Source organism: Vombatus ursinus, unplaced genomic scaffold (assembly GCF_900497805.2).
Source record: "Vombatus ursinus unplaced genomic scaffold, bare-nosed wombat genome assembly UNPS02014816.1, whole genome shotgun sequence".
Lineage (NCBI taxonomy): Eukaryota > Metazoa > Chordata > Mammalia > Diprotodontia > Vombatidae > Vombatus > Vombatus ursinus.
Genome location: NW_020954594.1, coordinates 7874505 through 7888761, shown reverse-complemented (window position 1 = coordinate 7888761; position 14257 = coordinate 7874505). Strand labels below are relative to the sequence as shown.

The 14257-nt window shown below is 38.7% G+C and overlaps 1 protein-coding gene across 2 annotated transcripts in view; it reads left to right on the top strand.

The window, feature by feature from the left end:
* LYPD6 (LY6/PLAUR domain containing 6) overlaps nt 1-3334 on the top strand; it is a 161272-nt gene extending 157938 nt beyond the window's left edge. For both annotated transcript variants that reach the window (XM_027835486.1, XM_027835484.1), the window contains one exon: nt 1288-3334. In XM_027835486.1, coding sequence (XP_027691287.1) covers nt 1288-1455 — 168 coding nt within the window. In that variant the 3' untranslated portion in view covers nt 1456-3334. The remainder of the gene's footprint in view (nt 1-1287) is intronic.
* The last annotated feature ends 10923 nt before the right edge of the window (nt 3335-14257 follow it).

Here is a 14257-nt window from a genome sequence, read left to right as displayed (position 1 = left end):
AGGGGCAGTCTTGCTAGTAGGTTGTCTGGATTTGTTATCCATATGCAGATAAGCCTCAGATCTTAAAAAAAAAAAAAGCAATCACACACTTTTCCCTCTACCAGTTACTACTCTGAGTCACTGGCCAATCCTAATCCTGACTTCTATATTGTAACTATAGACCAGTCACTTAAGTTTTATGAACTTCAACTTTTTTATTTGTAAAGGGGAACTAATAACATATTCTTACACCTCACAGAGCCATTTTAAGGAAAGCCTTTGAAAATATTATTGATATATTTTGTTTTGGTTTTTGTCATAATTTCCAAATATCTCTCTCTCCCTTTGTAATAGGAATAGGGATTAGACTTGTGCTTTCATTGCTATAGGGAACTCCCAAAGAAGGAAACTCCCTCTACCAATTCAGGTCAATACCTTCTCTGCATTAGAGTCTTAAAGAGTTACCTAGAGCACTCAGAAGTTGAGTGACTTATTTAGGGTCACACAATCTGTACATATCAGAGGCTAGACTTAAACCCAAGCCTTCAAGGCTCTAAGGCTGGCTCTCTGTAAGAAATGAAGGAAGGAAAGACAGAAAGAAAGAAAAGGAAGGAAGGAAGGAAGGAAGGAAGGAAGGAAGGAAGGAAGGAAGAAGTTTAATAAAAATTAACCAACACATTAATTGAATCTGACATTTGAAATCTCAGGCATATCCCTAACACATCCACCATTGGTAGGTAACTACAGAGGGTGATTACTTGTGCCTGGACAAAAAGAAAATAATACAAAGCAGGAATTAAGCAATAGTCAGTGAACATATTTCCTTCCAACTTGAACCCAGAGGATGAGATAGAGGCAATTAACTGGTTAATTCTAATATAAGTTTAATTTGGAGGCCTGAAAAATCTGGACAAAATTGTTCTTTGGCCAATAGCATTTCATTCTATAACTTCGAGAAACTTTGAGAGTGACTAGTTTGTGTAACAATCCTCTGAGGTAAGCAAAGTCAAAGGATACACATCTCCATTGTACCGATAGAGACAGTGAGCTTAAAACAACATAAAAACTATGTCATTATCAATGCTAGAACCTGGATCCCATAAAGTCTATAGCTAAAGTTCTTTCTCTCTGATGATGTTATCAAATGCAGCCGAAGAGGGCTGGCCATTTCCTTTCCAGAAATTTCCCCTTACTCATTCTGGGATTTAAAAGATCTTTTCTGTAAGTTGGACTGTTCTTTTTTAGAAATCTCTGTCTTTCACTTCATCCTGATGTCTTCTCACAACTGGTTTTCTTTTTTTCTTTTAGGTCTGTACTTCTTGCTGTGAAGGAAATATATGTAACTTGCCTTTGCCCCGGAATGAAACAGATGCAATATTTGCCACAACATCCCCCATCAATCAGACAACTGACCACTCCCATCGTGTGTCAGTAATAATGTCATGTTTGTGTGTGTTATTGGGATTAACCTCCTAATGACTCTGAGGTGCCATTTGTTTAGTGAACCAGGAAACTCTGGAAGGAAGATATTTTCCTACACATGCCATTGGCCTAACTATAGCACATATATAAAATTATAATATTTAAGGATGTTCCCATTACTAAGACCTTTAGGTATCTGGGGACATGCCAGCCAAGTATTACTGCTTCAAGTTAGGAAACAAAAATTATTTCATTGTGATCACATTGAACACACCAAGCCCTCTTCCCAACCAGACTGCTCCCAGCACGCACATCTGAGTTTTGTATCACAAAAGCTTTTTTTCCTCTCTGATCTGGCTCTGTATTTGTTTAAATGCAACCACAAATTCATATTTAGAATTTTCTTTTTAGTCTTAATGGAAAGGATTTGGTTTTCCCAGAAGCCTTTTGATTGGGTGTCTGGAAGAGTTGTTACCTTATACAAGTGAGAATTATATAAAAACAAACACAAAACTCCACAGAGATGATTTATCTAAGGATCATGTCCATCTCTGTTCATTTTTAATTCTCTTGCCCAGCCTTGTGAGAGGTAATAAGAATTAAAAAGAAATTGGTATGTATGAAGAGGATTTGGGAGAAAATCTCTGCCCCAGTATATCTGAGTCAAATATTTATATTATGACTATGCTTGACCCTATGTATAGGACTTTATCTAGAGTTGACGGGAATTTTAGCTTCTGTCTATTTTTGTCACATCAGTGATCAATCAAGTATTTATTAAATGCCTACTATGTGCCAGGCACTAGACAGGCACTGGGAATACAAATAATGAAACAATCCCTACTTGTAATGAGCTTATAAGCTACACTTCAATTGAAGTCCCCATGTAGGGTTTCCCATTACAGGAATGAAAAGCCACTGAGGTTTTTTACTGCTCCTGATCCCAGTGGAGCAGAGACTGAAGGAAGAGCTTGGGGATAGCACAATTCCCTCCAAGCCCAGGAAGGAGGCTCAGTCATCCCCCTCCTCCACCCACTGGTGAGACTAGAGCCAATTAAATATTAGTGCAGTCACCCTTCCACCTGTAGTTCGTCTACCACTGAATTCCCATTATCCTCACAGAGAATTTCTAAGTAAGACTACTGTAGCACTGAGACAGAATCATTGGTTGATATCTGGGGACTGGGAGGTGGGGAAGAAATGTTGGGTATGAGTAGGAAAAAAAAGGTGCTGTGTGAGAGTAGGTAAAGGGGCCTTAGCAATTGCAAACTCTCATTTTGGGGAGATGTTTGCTCCTGAGGTAGAGGGTGAAGTTTTCGCCATCGTTAACTATATTTTTGACATTCTATGTTGCTATTTTTCTTTTTTTCTTGTAAATCATTTATACAATATTTATTTTTCTATGACATAACTAAAAATGATAATGTATTATAAAAAAATCCATTGTTCAGACCATGTTCAGAGAGAAGTTATTTTTAAAGAGCAGTAAAACTTGTAATATATTTTTGTTGAAAGTCATCAATTAACCTTTGCACCAATGCTGAAAAAAAAGTTGCCTTGTGTTGCATGAGCTAAAGATATCGCAGTATGGTTTCCTCAGCAGGATTGCTCTAGGAGCATTTGCACATGATAATCATTGTTGTCCTGAGTTTCTGCATAGATTCCCACTGAGAGTACACAATGAAAAGAATGGGACCATTGCTAATGAAGAGGAAAATGGCACCAGGGTCCAAGTGCCATAGTCAGGGAGATGTCTTGCCCTTAACTTAAAATAACTTAAAAGTGCTGCATCCAAGTATGCATAGCAGGAATTTCTTGGCTGTAAAGTCCTAAACAATCTCACATAGAATCTTAATCAAGGATAAGGAGGCAATGTGGTACAGTGGAAAGAACGTTAACTTTGGAGTCAGAGGACCTGGGTTTGAAACCTGCCTGTAGTGATTATTACCTATGTGACCTTGGGCAAGTCACGTAACTTCCCTAGATCTTAATCTCCTCATCTGTAAATGAAATTCCTTCTAACTCTATGATCCTACAATGTGATCTAACTGGGACCGACTATTCGAAACATAAGGCAGGTTTCAAATCTATGCCTCCCAACATTCTCTTTAAGAGAGATACTGCCTGTGTATCTTAACAAACACTTGAGGCAATTGAGCAAGTCATTCAGTTGAATCATGGCAGAGAGCCATAGAATGTTTACAATGAAAGGTACCCTAGAGATCATGATGGATACTGGAAAAATAAAGCACTTAATGTTCAGTGTTAGTGGATTTGCTATAGGGACCTACAGCAAAGTCTCTCCTGTTCACATTAAATATGGCTTGATTTAATTCAGCTTCTAATGGAGCCCCCATCAGAGCAATGGGGACAGCTCCTGGAATTCATCTCTAAAGGTCACAGAAGTTTATTCACAACATCAAACTACCTCAGAGTATAATTAGGCATTTGCCCAGCAGGCTATGGGGCAACCTACACTCTTTGAAGTTTTAGGTGTGTATGTTTGGGGTAAGACTATCTATTACATCTTGGAAGGGGTGTGATCTACATTGGTAGGGGGGATGCTAATGAAATCACAGGTCCTGTTGATGTATAAGGATGTGGAAGGAAACAGTGATGAACTATCCAGCCCTCGGAAACTCTGCCCGGTGGCCTGACATCATGGACTTTTGCCAACCTGTTTTGCGAAAGTCATCTAACCCTGCTCAGGCAGGCAGCCATCAGTCCACAACTCTGGCCTGACCATTTGCTTCTTTCTGTACATCTGCCTCATCCCTCTTGCTGAAAGAGGTGACGTTTTGATGTTACTACTAAAGATGATATAAAATATAATGGAGGTGTTGATATCCTTCATGTCTACAAATAGATTTGCATGCATGGGTCATTCTCCATTGATTGCTTTTAAAGTAATGCATGGCACTTTGAGTAAGAGACAAAACACAAATGTTGGTCCCCACTAAACAAAGTGATCATACAAAGGCCTGCCTGGCTATGTATCGTGCAGAATCCATTAGCCTGGGTGGTTAAATCCATGGGCTTGAACAAAATCTTTCAGCCAGGGTTTATCAACAGATCTGAAAACCTGGTACTGCACACATCCATTGGGATGGGTCAAGTTTTTTTTTTTCCTGTACAAAGAATTCAGTAAGCTATACATCCCAGGCCTTCCCTACAACCTAGAGTAGCCAACCGAGGGACAGGTCATCCACATGAAAGGCATGTTGCTAGTCTGGCCTTTCCACCCCTTTAATTCTCCCAGAAAATGCCACCATCAGCAGCTGCATGAAGTACAAAGAGCAGTCATGTGTATTTAATCCCTATATGCCATATATTTATTTTTAGATTCTCCACAACATTCTCATTTTAAAATTAATGTGATAGATATCTAAGTTTTGTAAATACTGTACATTTTGTAAATGGACGAAATAAAGATTTTAAGTGCATTTCAACTCTCATCTACAAATACATCAAGCAAACTGTTGTCAAATATGTGTCGAGTGCCTACTTTGTGCAATACCCTTCTCTAGGCATTAAAGAGAACACTGTGAAGGCTCCAGGGGGTCCCTGTCTCCAGAAACCTAGCCTTTTGTTAGGGAGATAAAACAACAGGCACATAAAAAGATAACTAACAATGTCAGTGTATGTGTCCAATAAGCCACACAGACAATGGATTTCAGAATTTCGAAAGACAAAGAATTTGTGGGCTATTTGAAACAGATGGTTTTAAAATTAAGCCCACAAGTGGTTTTCCCTAGAATATGTTTGTCATGATCAAGAATAATAATAACTTTTTTATTAAGCTTTAAAGTTTGCAAGGTCTGGACATTATCCTGTTTAATTCTCACAACTACCTTCTGAGGTAGGTGCTATTGCTTTCTCCTTTTACAGAAGAAGAAACAGTTCAGTGACTTTCCCAGCCTCACAAAATTAGAACCTGGGGGCAGCTAGGCAATATAGTGGATAGAGTGCTGGGCCTGAAGTCAGGAAGACTCATCCCTGTGAGTTCAAATCTGTCCTCAGACACTAGTTATGTGATCCTGGGCAAGTCATTTAACTTTAGTTGCCTCAGTTTCCTCATATGTAAAATGAGCTGGAGAAGGAAATGGCAAACTGATCCAGTATCTTTGCCTAGAAAACCCCAAATGGGGTCAGGAAGAGTCAGGACATGACTGAACAACAACAACAATTACAAAATAGAAGCAGCATGTGAAAAAAATTGGATGTGGAATCAGGAGACCTGGGTCTGAATCTTAGCTATGACCTGCTTTTTGATGATGAACACAGTTCTGCTATATATTACCTATGTTTTCCCTGGGCAAGTCACATAAATACCCTGAAATGAAATTTCCTCATCTGTCAAATGAAGGGGTTGGAGTAGATGGCTTTCAGCGGCCCCTTCCAGTTCCATAGCTATGATCTATGAAATTCCTTTACCCTCAGTATCCTCATCTGAAAAATAGTGATAACAATCCGTGAAATAATTGCCTCATAGGGATGTTGAACTACTTAGTAAGCATTAATATGGCACTTTAACTATAATATAAGTGTGAATTCTTATTATAGTATATATCATGCTTTAAGGATACAAGAAAAAACTAAACAAAGATTAAAAAATTATAGGCTGATTGTTCACAAAAGCAAAGGTTTCTTTGCTTTTCTAAAAAGATGTACTGTGTGTGCCTTTCAGTGAGTGGCATCCCTAGTGCATTTTAAGTGGTTTAATGAACCAGCAAGTCTTCAGGATTCATCTACTATACAACCCAAGGTGCGACTGTATATTGTGTCTTTCATCTCTAGAAGAGCACTTCCCTCTATCCCTGTGAGGTAGGGAGGTGGTATTTACCTCTTTCTAAAATGGGCACAGTGGGTAATGTTAGGAAGGCCTGGATTTAAGTCTTACCTCTGACACATACCATCTGCGTGACAATAGACAAGTCATGTGACCTCTCAATTGAAGAGGTTAAGTTATGGGGAGTTGCCAATTTATATGTTAGAAGGAAACTACATTGATAAGTTTTCTACACTCATGACATCAGAGGCTTAGACCAAAAAATAAGTAAAATGGGTAAATCAAGGACCTGAGCAGTTACATGGTATGTCTAAGATTACAGAGCAACTTAGGGTCAGAGCTCAAACTAGAATTCAAAGTCTCCTGACTCCCACTATTCACCAGAATATACCTGATAACAAAAGTATTTTTTCTTTCCCAACTTAAAAACAATAACTTGAGATTTTATGGCATAAAACCAATATAGGTCTTAAAAAAATTTTCCAGCTAGGATTTCATTTTCTGCAGCTGTTGTAAAGAACTCCTCTGCTGGTTTTAAAACTAAGTCATTTCCCACTAGCAGATTCCTATTGTTTTGCCTTACTGCTGGCAAGTTTTAACAGTTACAGCTGTTGGAACAGTAAAAAATCACATGTGCCTGTATATTTGGGGCTCAGCTGAGACCTAAAACCCCAAGGCTTTATGTTGAGAGTTAGAGTCAAAAACATTCTGGACATGGAGCCAAAAAAACTGGTTCGGATCTTGACTCTCATATTTTCTAACTGTGTGACCATGGCCAAATCACTAAACGTCTCTGAACCTCGTTTTCTTCATCAATAAAATGGAAATGCTAACACATGTAGTACCAGCTTTGAAAGGACATTATAAGGCTCAAATAAATAATGAGTGTAAAACATTTTGCAAACCTTAAATCCTATGGACAAGAAGGATCTAGGATTGCCTTACCATGGGGGATGTCCCAGTGTGGGAATTGCCTCCACCAAAGCAGAACAGAACTTGATAATTTCCAGGTACTTGCCTGAGTCACACAGAGGTTAAATGATAATTGCTGACATTTAATTAGCATTTTCAAATTTGCAAAATTACTACATATATTATTTCATTTGATCCTGGAAACCATCCCGTGAGTCAAGTGCTATTATCTCCATTTTACAGAAAAGGAAACTGAGGCTGAGAGCTATTAAGTGACTTGCCAAGGCTCACACAGCTAGTAAGTATTTGAGTCAAGATTCAATCTTCATTTTTCCAGATTTTAAGTTGTCTTACCCAGCTTCACACATCTTTTAAGTGTCAAAAATAGTATTTGAACAAGATATTCCTGATATTAGTCCAAGACTACATTGTTGGTCAGTTGTTTCAGTCCGTCAGACTCTTTGTGACCCCATTTGGGATTTTCTTGGCAAAGATACTGAAGTGGTTTGCCATTTCCTTCTCCAGTTCTTTTACTGATGAGGAAACTGAGGCAAACAGGGTTAAGTGACTTGCCCAGGGTCACACAGCTAGTAAATGTCTGAGGCCAGATTTGAACTCAGGTCTTCTTGACTCCAGCCTGGGCAATCTATCCACTGTACCACTCCAAGAATCTATCTATTGTCCCAAACTGGCTCTATAAAATGCTATGTGAATGAATGAATGAATGAATGAGCATTTATTAAATCTGACACTGTTAAGCCCTGGGGATACAAATACAAGCAAGCAAGGTGGTTCTTTACCTCAAAGAGTTTGCATTCTAATAATGGAAGAAAACAGAGACAAGGCAGTAGTAGTCATGAAGGAGTATTTTGGACAAGAAAGAAAGAATGAATGGGAATTGGAATCATGGAGCTATTAATTGGTGGATGAGTTATTCATAATCACTTAACAAGCATATGTTAAATGCTTATTATATTCTAGGCACATTTATTTTTAACCTAAGCTCTGGGCATAAAAATATAAACAAGAAGAAAGACTATCCCTGCCCTTAAAGAGTTTACGTTACAATGAAAGACAATACAAAATAGAACTGAGCAGAGGTTTGGATGAGGTATCTTAACTAGGGGCATGTTAGTGAAGTCTGCAGAGTCAGAAGCATTGACATTAGAAGAATGCATGATAGCCACCTCGGGCCCTCCCTCAAATGGCGGCCCTGAGAGGAACTCACCAATGGGAGAAGGGGTCTACAGGGCTGGAGGGATGTTCCAGAGTGAGAGTTTCTAATTTCTCTGTTCTGCTATCATCAGTCATGCTTTGACAGGGACATCATTCAAGGTGTTTCTTCCTAGCTAGGATCATAGAATTCAGAGCTGGAAGGGATTTAGGACTCAGCTAATCCAACCTCTTCATTTTGCAGATGAGGAAACTGAAGCCTGGCTATCAAGCCCTTATTAAATGGCTATTTCTGGGACTGGGGAAGGGGGTTGTTAAAGAAAAAAAAAAAAGGCTGGTGCTGAAATGTAGCATTTTAAGGTTTGTGAAGCTCTTTAAATACATGATCTTATTTGATTTTCACTATCACTATGTGAGAGAAGCACTATGATATGATTGTCGCCATTTTACCATTGAGAAAATTGAAGCTCACAAAGGTGGGGAGTGACTTGCCTATGGTCATATTATCCACATTCCCACATTATCTAAGGTCACGGAAGTGGTAAATAACAGGGTCAGGATTAAAATACAATTTTCAGATTCCAAATCCGTGCTCTTTCTGCCATGACTGGAATGCTCTCCTTCCGCAACTCTCCCTCCTCACTTTCTTGGCTTCTTTTAAGTCCCAGATAAAATTCCACCTTCTTTAGGAAGCCTTTTCCAATCTCCCTTAATTCCCTTTATTCTTCCCTTTATTGATTATTTCTAATTTTATTTTATTTTTTTGTTTTGCTAGGCAATGGGGTTAAGTGACTTGCCCAGGGTCACATAGCTAGTATCAAGTGTCTGGTCTGAGACCGGATTTGAACTCAGGTCCTCCCAACTCCAGGGCTGGTGCTCTATTCACTGAGCCACCTAGCTGTCCCTATTTCTAATTTTATACTCCATTTGTTTGTACACAGTTGATTGTATGTGCTCTCCCCAATTAGACTGTGACCTCGTTTAGATCAGGGACTGTCTTTTGCCTTTCTTTATATCTTCCAAACTTGGCACCATGCCTGGCACATAGTAGGCACTTAATAAATGCTAGTTGACTGACTGACTCAACCAGACAGTTGTTTTCTTGTCATTGTTGTTCGGTCATTTCAGTCATGTCTAACTCTCTGTCACCCCATTTTGGATTCTTGGCAAAGATACTGGAGTGATTTGCTATTTCCTTCTCCAGCTCATTCGACAGATGAGGAAACTGAGGCAAACAAGGTTAAGTGACTTGCCCAGGGTCACACAGTTAGTAAGTGCCTGAGACTGGATTTGTGTCATATGAGTCTCACAACAACTCTGTGAAATAGTTGCTATTATCATCCCTATTTTACAGAAAGGAAATTAAACCTCAGAGAAGTTAAGTGATTTGCCTGGGTCACACAAAGAGTATATGTCTGAGTCAAGTTTTGAATTCATGTCTTCCTGATTCCAAGCCCAACCTTTATCCACTGTAGCACCTAACTGCCACTCACAGGAAAGCCAAACCTCCCATTTCTTTTATTTTCTTATATTTTAAAGAGTATAAAATCCCCAATCTCACCCCCCAAGCTGAAAGTAATTAAGACACTAAAACTCTTCTCTGACTGTTGCAGTCCTTATGTTTTGTTGTTTTTTTTTTTTTTGGTAGAATTAATCAATGCGCCATAAAGATGAAAACGCATGAAGTACCCGTCAGTAACACTTGAGGGCAGAACATCAGAAAGAGCCCTAGGTTTGTTGTCTACTGAAGAATTCTTTTTTAACCAGCTGCAGGAAGATAATCTTAAGAGACTGCTTCCTACATATCCTCATGGTTGGAAATCTCCCTCGCAAATGACAGTTTTCAGAAACAGGCTTAAAAGGCAGAAGGAATATTTTAAAAATTCTCTCTTCCCTTCCCCTCCCTACCACCATCCCCTTTCACCCATTGCAATATAATCCATTCTGGAATGATTTTGGTAGGGTTTGTCTTGTGTATTGGAGGGTCAGGAGCAGAGTTCTCCTTGCTCTGTGTGGGGCCTAGGGTTCTGTCATAGGGGAAAGACCAATGTTGCTCTGTACAGTCTATGCTAAGGCGCCATTATAAAGTGATTATAGTGATAATAATAATTTTTGTCCACTTAGGATATAGTGAACACTTGTCTGAGGAACTTTTCTATGGGCTAAAAAGGGCCAAGGCCTTAAGTTAATTGTTAACTATCAACATTGATTCTCTACAAAATAGCCTGAATGTTTGGGCTACATATACTTTATTTTTATCTATTTACGATGCAATCAGGGTTAAGTGACTTGCCCAGGGTCACACAGCTAGTAAGTGTCAAGTGTTTGAGGTTGGATTTGAACTCAGGTTCTCCTGACTCCAGGGCTGGTAACCCTATCCACTTTCCCACTTAGCTGCCCCACTACATATACTTTACACCCATCATCAGAATGAATTGCCCAATTTTTCTTCCCTCCAATGTTCACCTGTGCTAGTGACCGAATGGACAGAACAAACCCCTTTGCCTTCCACCCTGACCTTGTTCTCACTTTGGTCCTTTTACTCCAATCTGACAAGAAAGCAGGCTTGAATAAACACCCCACTCTTCCACTTACAGCTGGAAGTGTATGCTAATGCTTAAGGATAAGGATCCAGGCTCCTGGGGATTGTGCTCAAGAGACTTCCTTAGGGTCATTTTGGATAGAAGTTATTGTTGTAGGTATTGCAGGAATCTCTGTTGTATGAAGGAAAAGTATTTAAAATCACAAACACAGTGACACCTTTGTAAATAAATCTATCAATAAACGAGCATTTATTAAGTACCCACTATGTGCCAGACACTAGGTGCTGAGGATATACAGGCCAAAACGAAAAAAAGTCCTTCCCCTCAAGGCACTTACATTCTATCAGAATAAAATGTAATATAGGAAGCCTATTGTGAGTAGGATATCGATCTGCCCATGAAAAACTTCCTTTATTTTAAATTAAACACTCATGCACATATATTGAGATGAGGTATGGTAGGTGAAGGTAACCCACTTTGATTGGAGTCATGACTGCTGAACACCAGTCATGCATCAATAATTACCTGCTGAATATTTCTTCCTGGATATCCTACAGCCATTTCAAATTAAACATGTCCAAGATGGAACTCATTATTCCTTCCCTCTAGACCTTCTTCTTCCCCTCACTTCAGACTTCCACATTTCCATTAAGGGAACCATCAATCTTCCAATCACAACAGGTTGCAGTCTCAGTCACTCTTAGTTCTTCCCTTCCCATCATCCCCTATGGCCAATCAGTTGCCTAGTTTTGTCACTTTTACCTCTAAAATATCTCTGGCACCTCCTCCTTTTTCACCATTCACACAACTGCCATCTTAGTTTAAGCCCTGATCAGCACCAACTTGAACTATTGCAATACCCTCTTAAATTGGTCTCCTTTTTTCCTTGTCTTTCTCTTCCATCAATCCTCCACACAGCTGCCAAAATGATATTTTCAAGACACAGGCTTGACCATGTCACTTCCTCTACTCAAAAACCTTCTATGGCTCCCCATTGTCTAGTGGATAAAATACAAATTCATTAACTAATTAAGTTCCCCCAAAATCTGGATCACACCTGCCTTTCTAGTCTTGTTTCATGCTGCTGTTGTATTTTCAGACTGGAATACTATTTACTCCCTACATCCAATATTCCATCTTCCTTTGCAAACTGTCCATTAATACAGATGAAAAAACTGAGGCCAGAAAAGTTAGGTGATTTGCCCAAGTTCATAAAAATAGCAAGTAGGGAGCAAGAATTTAACTCAGTCTCTGACTCCAAATTCAGTGCTCCTCACATATTTGTCTGTTGAAAGGAATTTGAAATTTACATAATATATGTATATGCATACATATATATACATATGATATATAAAATATATTTATATATTTATATTTATATATATAAATATATATAAAGTATTTATAAACTTCATCATATATATACTACTTATTGCTGTTGTTGGGTTGTTTCAGTCGTGTCTGACTCTTCATGACTCTATTTTGAGATTTTCTTGGCAAAGATACTGGAGTGACTTGTCATTTCCTTCTCCAGCTCATGGTCACACAGCTAGTAAGTGTCTGAGGCCAGATTTGAACTCAGGAAGGTGAGTCTTCCTGATTCCAAGATCAGTGCTCTATCCATGGTACCACCTAGCTGCCCATATGCTACTTATATTTATATTTATTTTATGTATTACTCATTATAACACAAACATGTATCACATATAATACATTCTATATTACATGTAAATATTACACATTATAACATATATGTGTGTGCATGTGTATATGGTCCTTAAAAGCATAAAGTTCTGCACAGATTAAGATGTTGCTGCTTATGATTAATAGTCAGTTGGATGGATCAATGTTTTCATTAATCTACGAACTCTCTTTATTAGTGGAAGGTATTCCCTCTGTTGGTAGTGCAACCCCTTCTCTTCCTGTACAAGTTTTATCCATGTGTCTCCATAAGTAGCATGGTATGGAGGTGTTCAGTAAGTTGCAGGGAGGCCTGGTTCTGGTCCAAGTGAAGCTAAAGCTTCCTTATCAAAATCCAGCACCCCAGTGGCAAAGTTCATGGTTCTGGTGAGGGAAGGGGGGGTGAGTTGGGATGATGGTCAGATGACCTTGTGTCAGACACAAGAGAAGAATCTACAATGTGTAAAGCTCTATGCCTTACACAAATTGAATTGCTGTACTATTGATTTAGTTTGATTAAGATAGTTAAAATAACCAGACTAAGGGTCTTGACATCATGGAGACCTTAATGTCCTTTCCACAGGCAGCTAACAGAGAAGGAAGTAGTTTAAGTTGCTCTCTGTTTGCCTCTAAATAAAATAGACTCATGAGCCTGACCTTTTTAAAAAAAATATTTTATTTTTCCCCAATTACATGTAAAAACAACATTTTTTTTAAAGAAAGAAAGAAAGAGAAAAATAATATGCTTCAGTCTGTATTCAGACAACCTCGGCTCTTTCTCTAGAGATGGATAGAAATTTGCATCATATGTTCTTTGGGATTGCCTTGGATCATCGGATTCCTAAGAATAGCTAAGTCATTCACAGTTGTTCATTGTACAATGTTGCCATCACTGTGTACTATGTTCTCCTGGTTCTGCTCACTTCACTCAGCATCAATTCATGTAAGTATTTCCAGATTTTTCTGAAATCCACCTGCTCATCATTTCCTATAGCACAATAGTATTCCATCATAATCACATACCACAATTTGTTCAGTCATTTTCCAATGAATGGACATCCCCTCAATTTCCAATTCTTTGACACCAGAAAAGAGCAGCTATAAATATTTTTGTACAAATAGATTCTTTTCCCTTTTTTCAATCTCTTTGGGATACAGACCTAGCAGTGGTATTGCTAGGTCAAAGGTTATGCACAGCGTTATAGCTCTTTGGACGTAGTTCCAAATTATTGAGTCTGACCTTTAAAGCCCTTCACAGTCTAGCTCCATCCTACCTTCCCAGATTTATTTCTTGTTACTCCCCTTCACACATTCTATATTCCATCCAAATGGGAGACTAGCTATTCCTAGACAGTCTTCCATCTTCCACTTCTTATATGCCTGGAAAGCAATCACTTTTCCCTCAGAATTCTTGTGGCACCTCAGGTGCCTTTCCTGATCATTCTAATCATTAGTATTTTTTCCCTCCACAAATTATTTATATATCTTAATGAATGTCTAAAAAATGTTTCAGGCACAAATGGGTTTTTTAATTTTGTTTTTGCATTCCTAGAATTTAGGACAGTACATAGTAAGTACTTAATAAATGCTTGTTGAATTTAATTTAATTGCATTGAACTGAATGGAATTGAATTGAATGAGTGGCTAAAACTATGGATTGCCTTGTCCTGACTTATGGGAACAGAGAACTTTTACCTCAGCTCTGGAGATGAGAGCACGACAGAGAGGCAGACTCCTGGCTAGCTGGCTGCTCACCCAT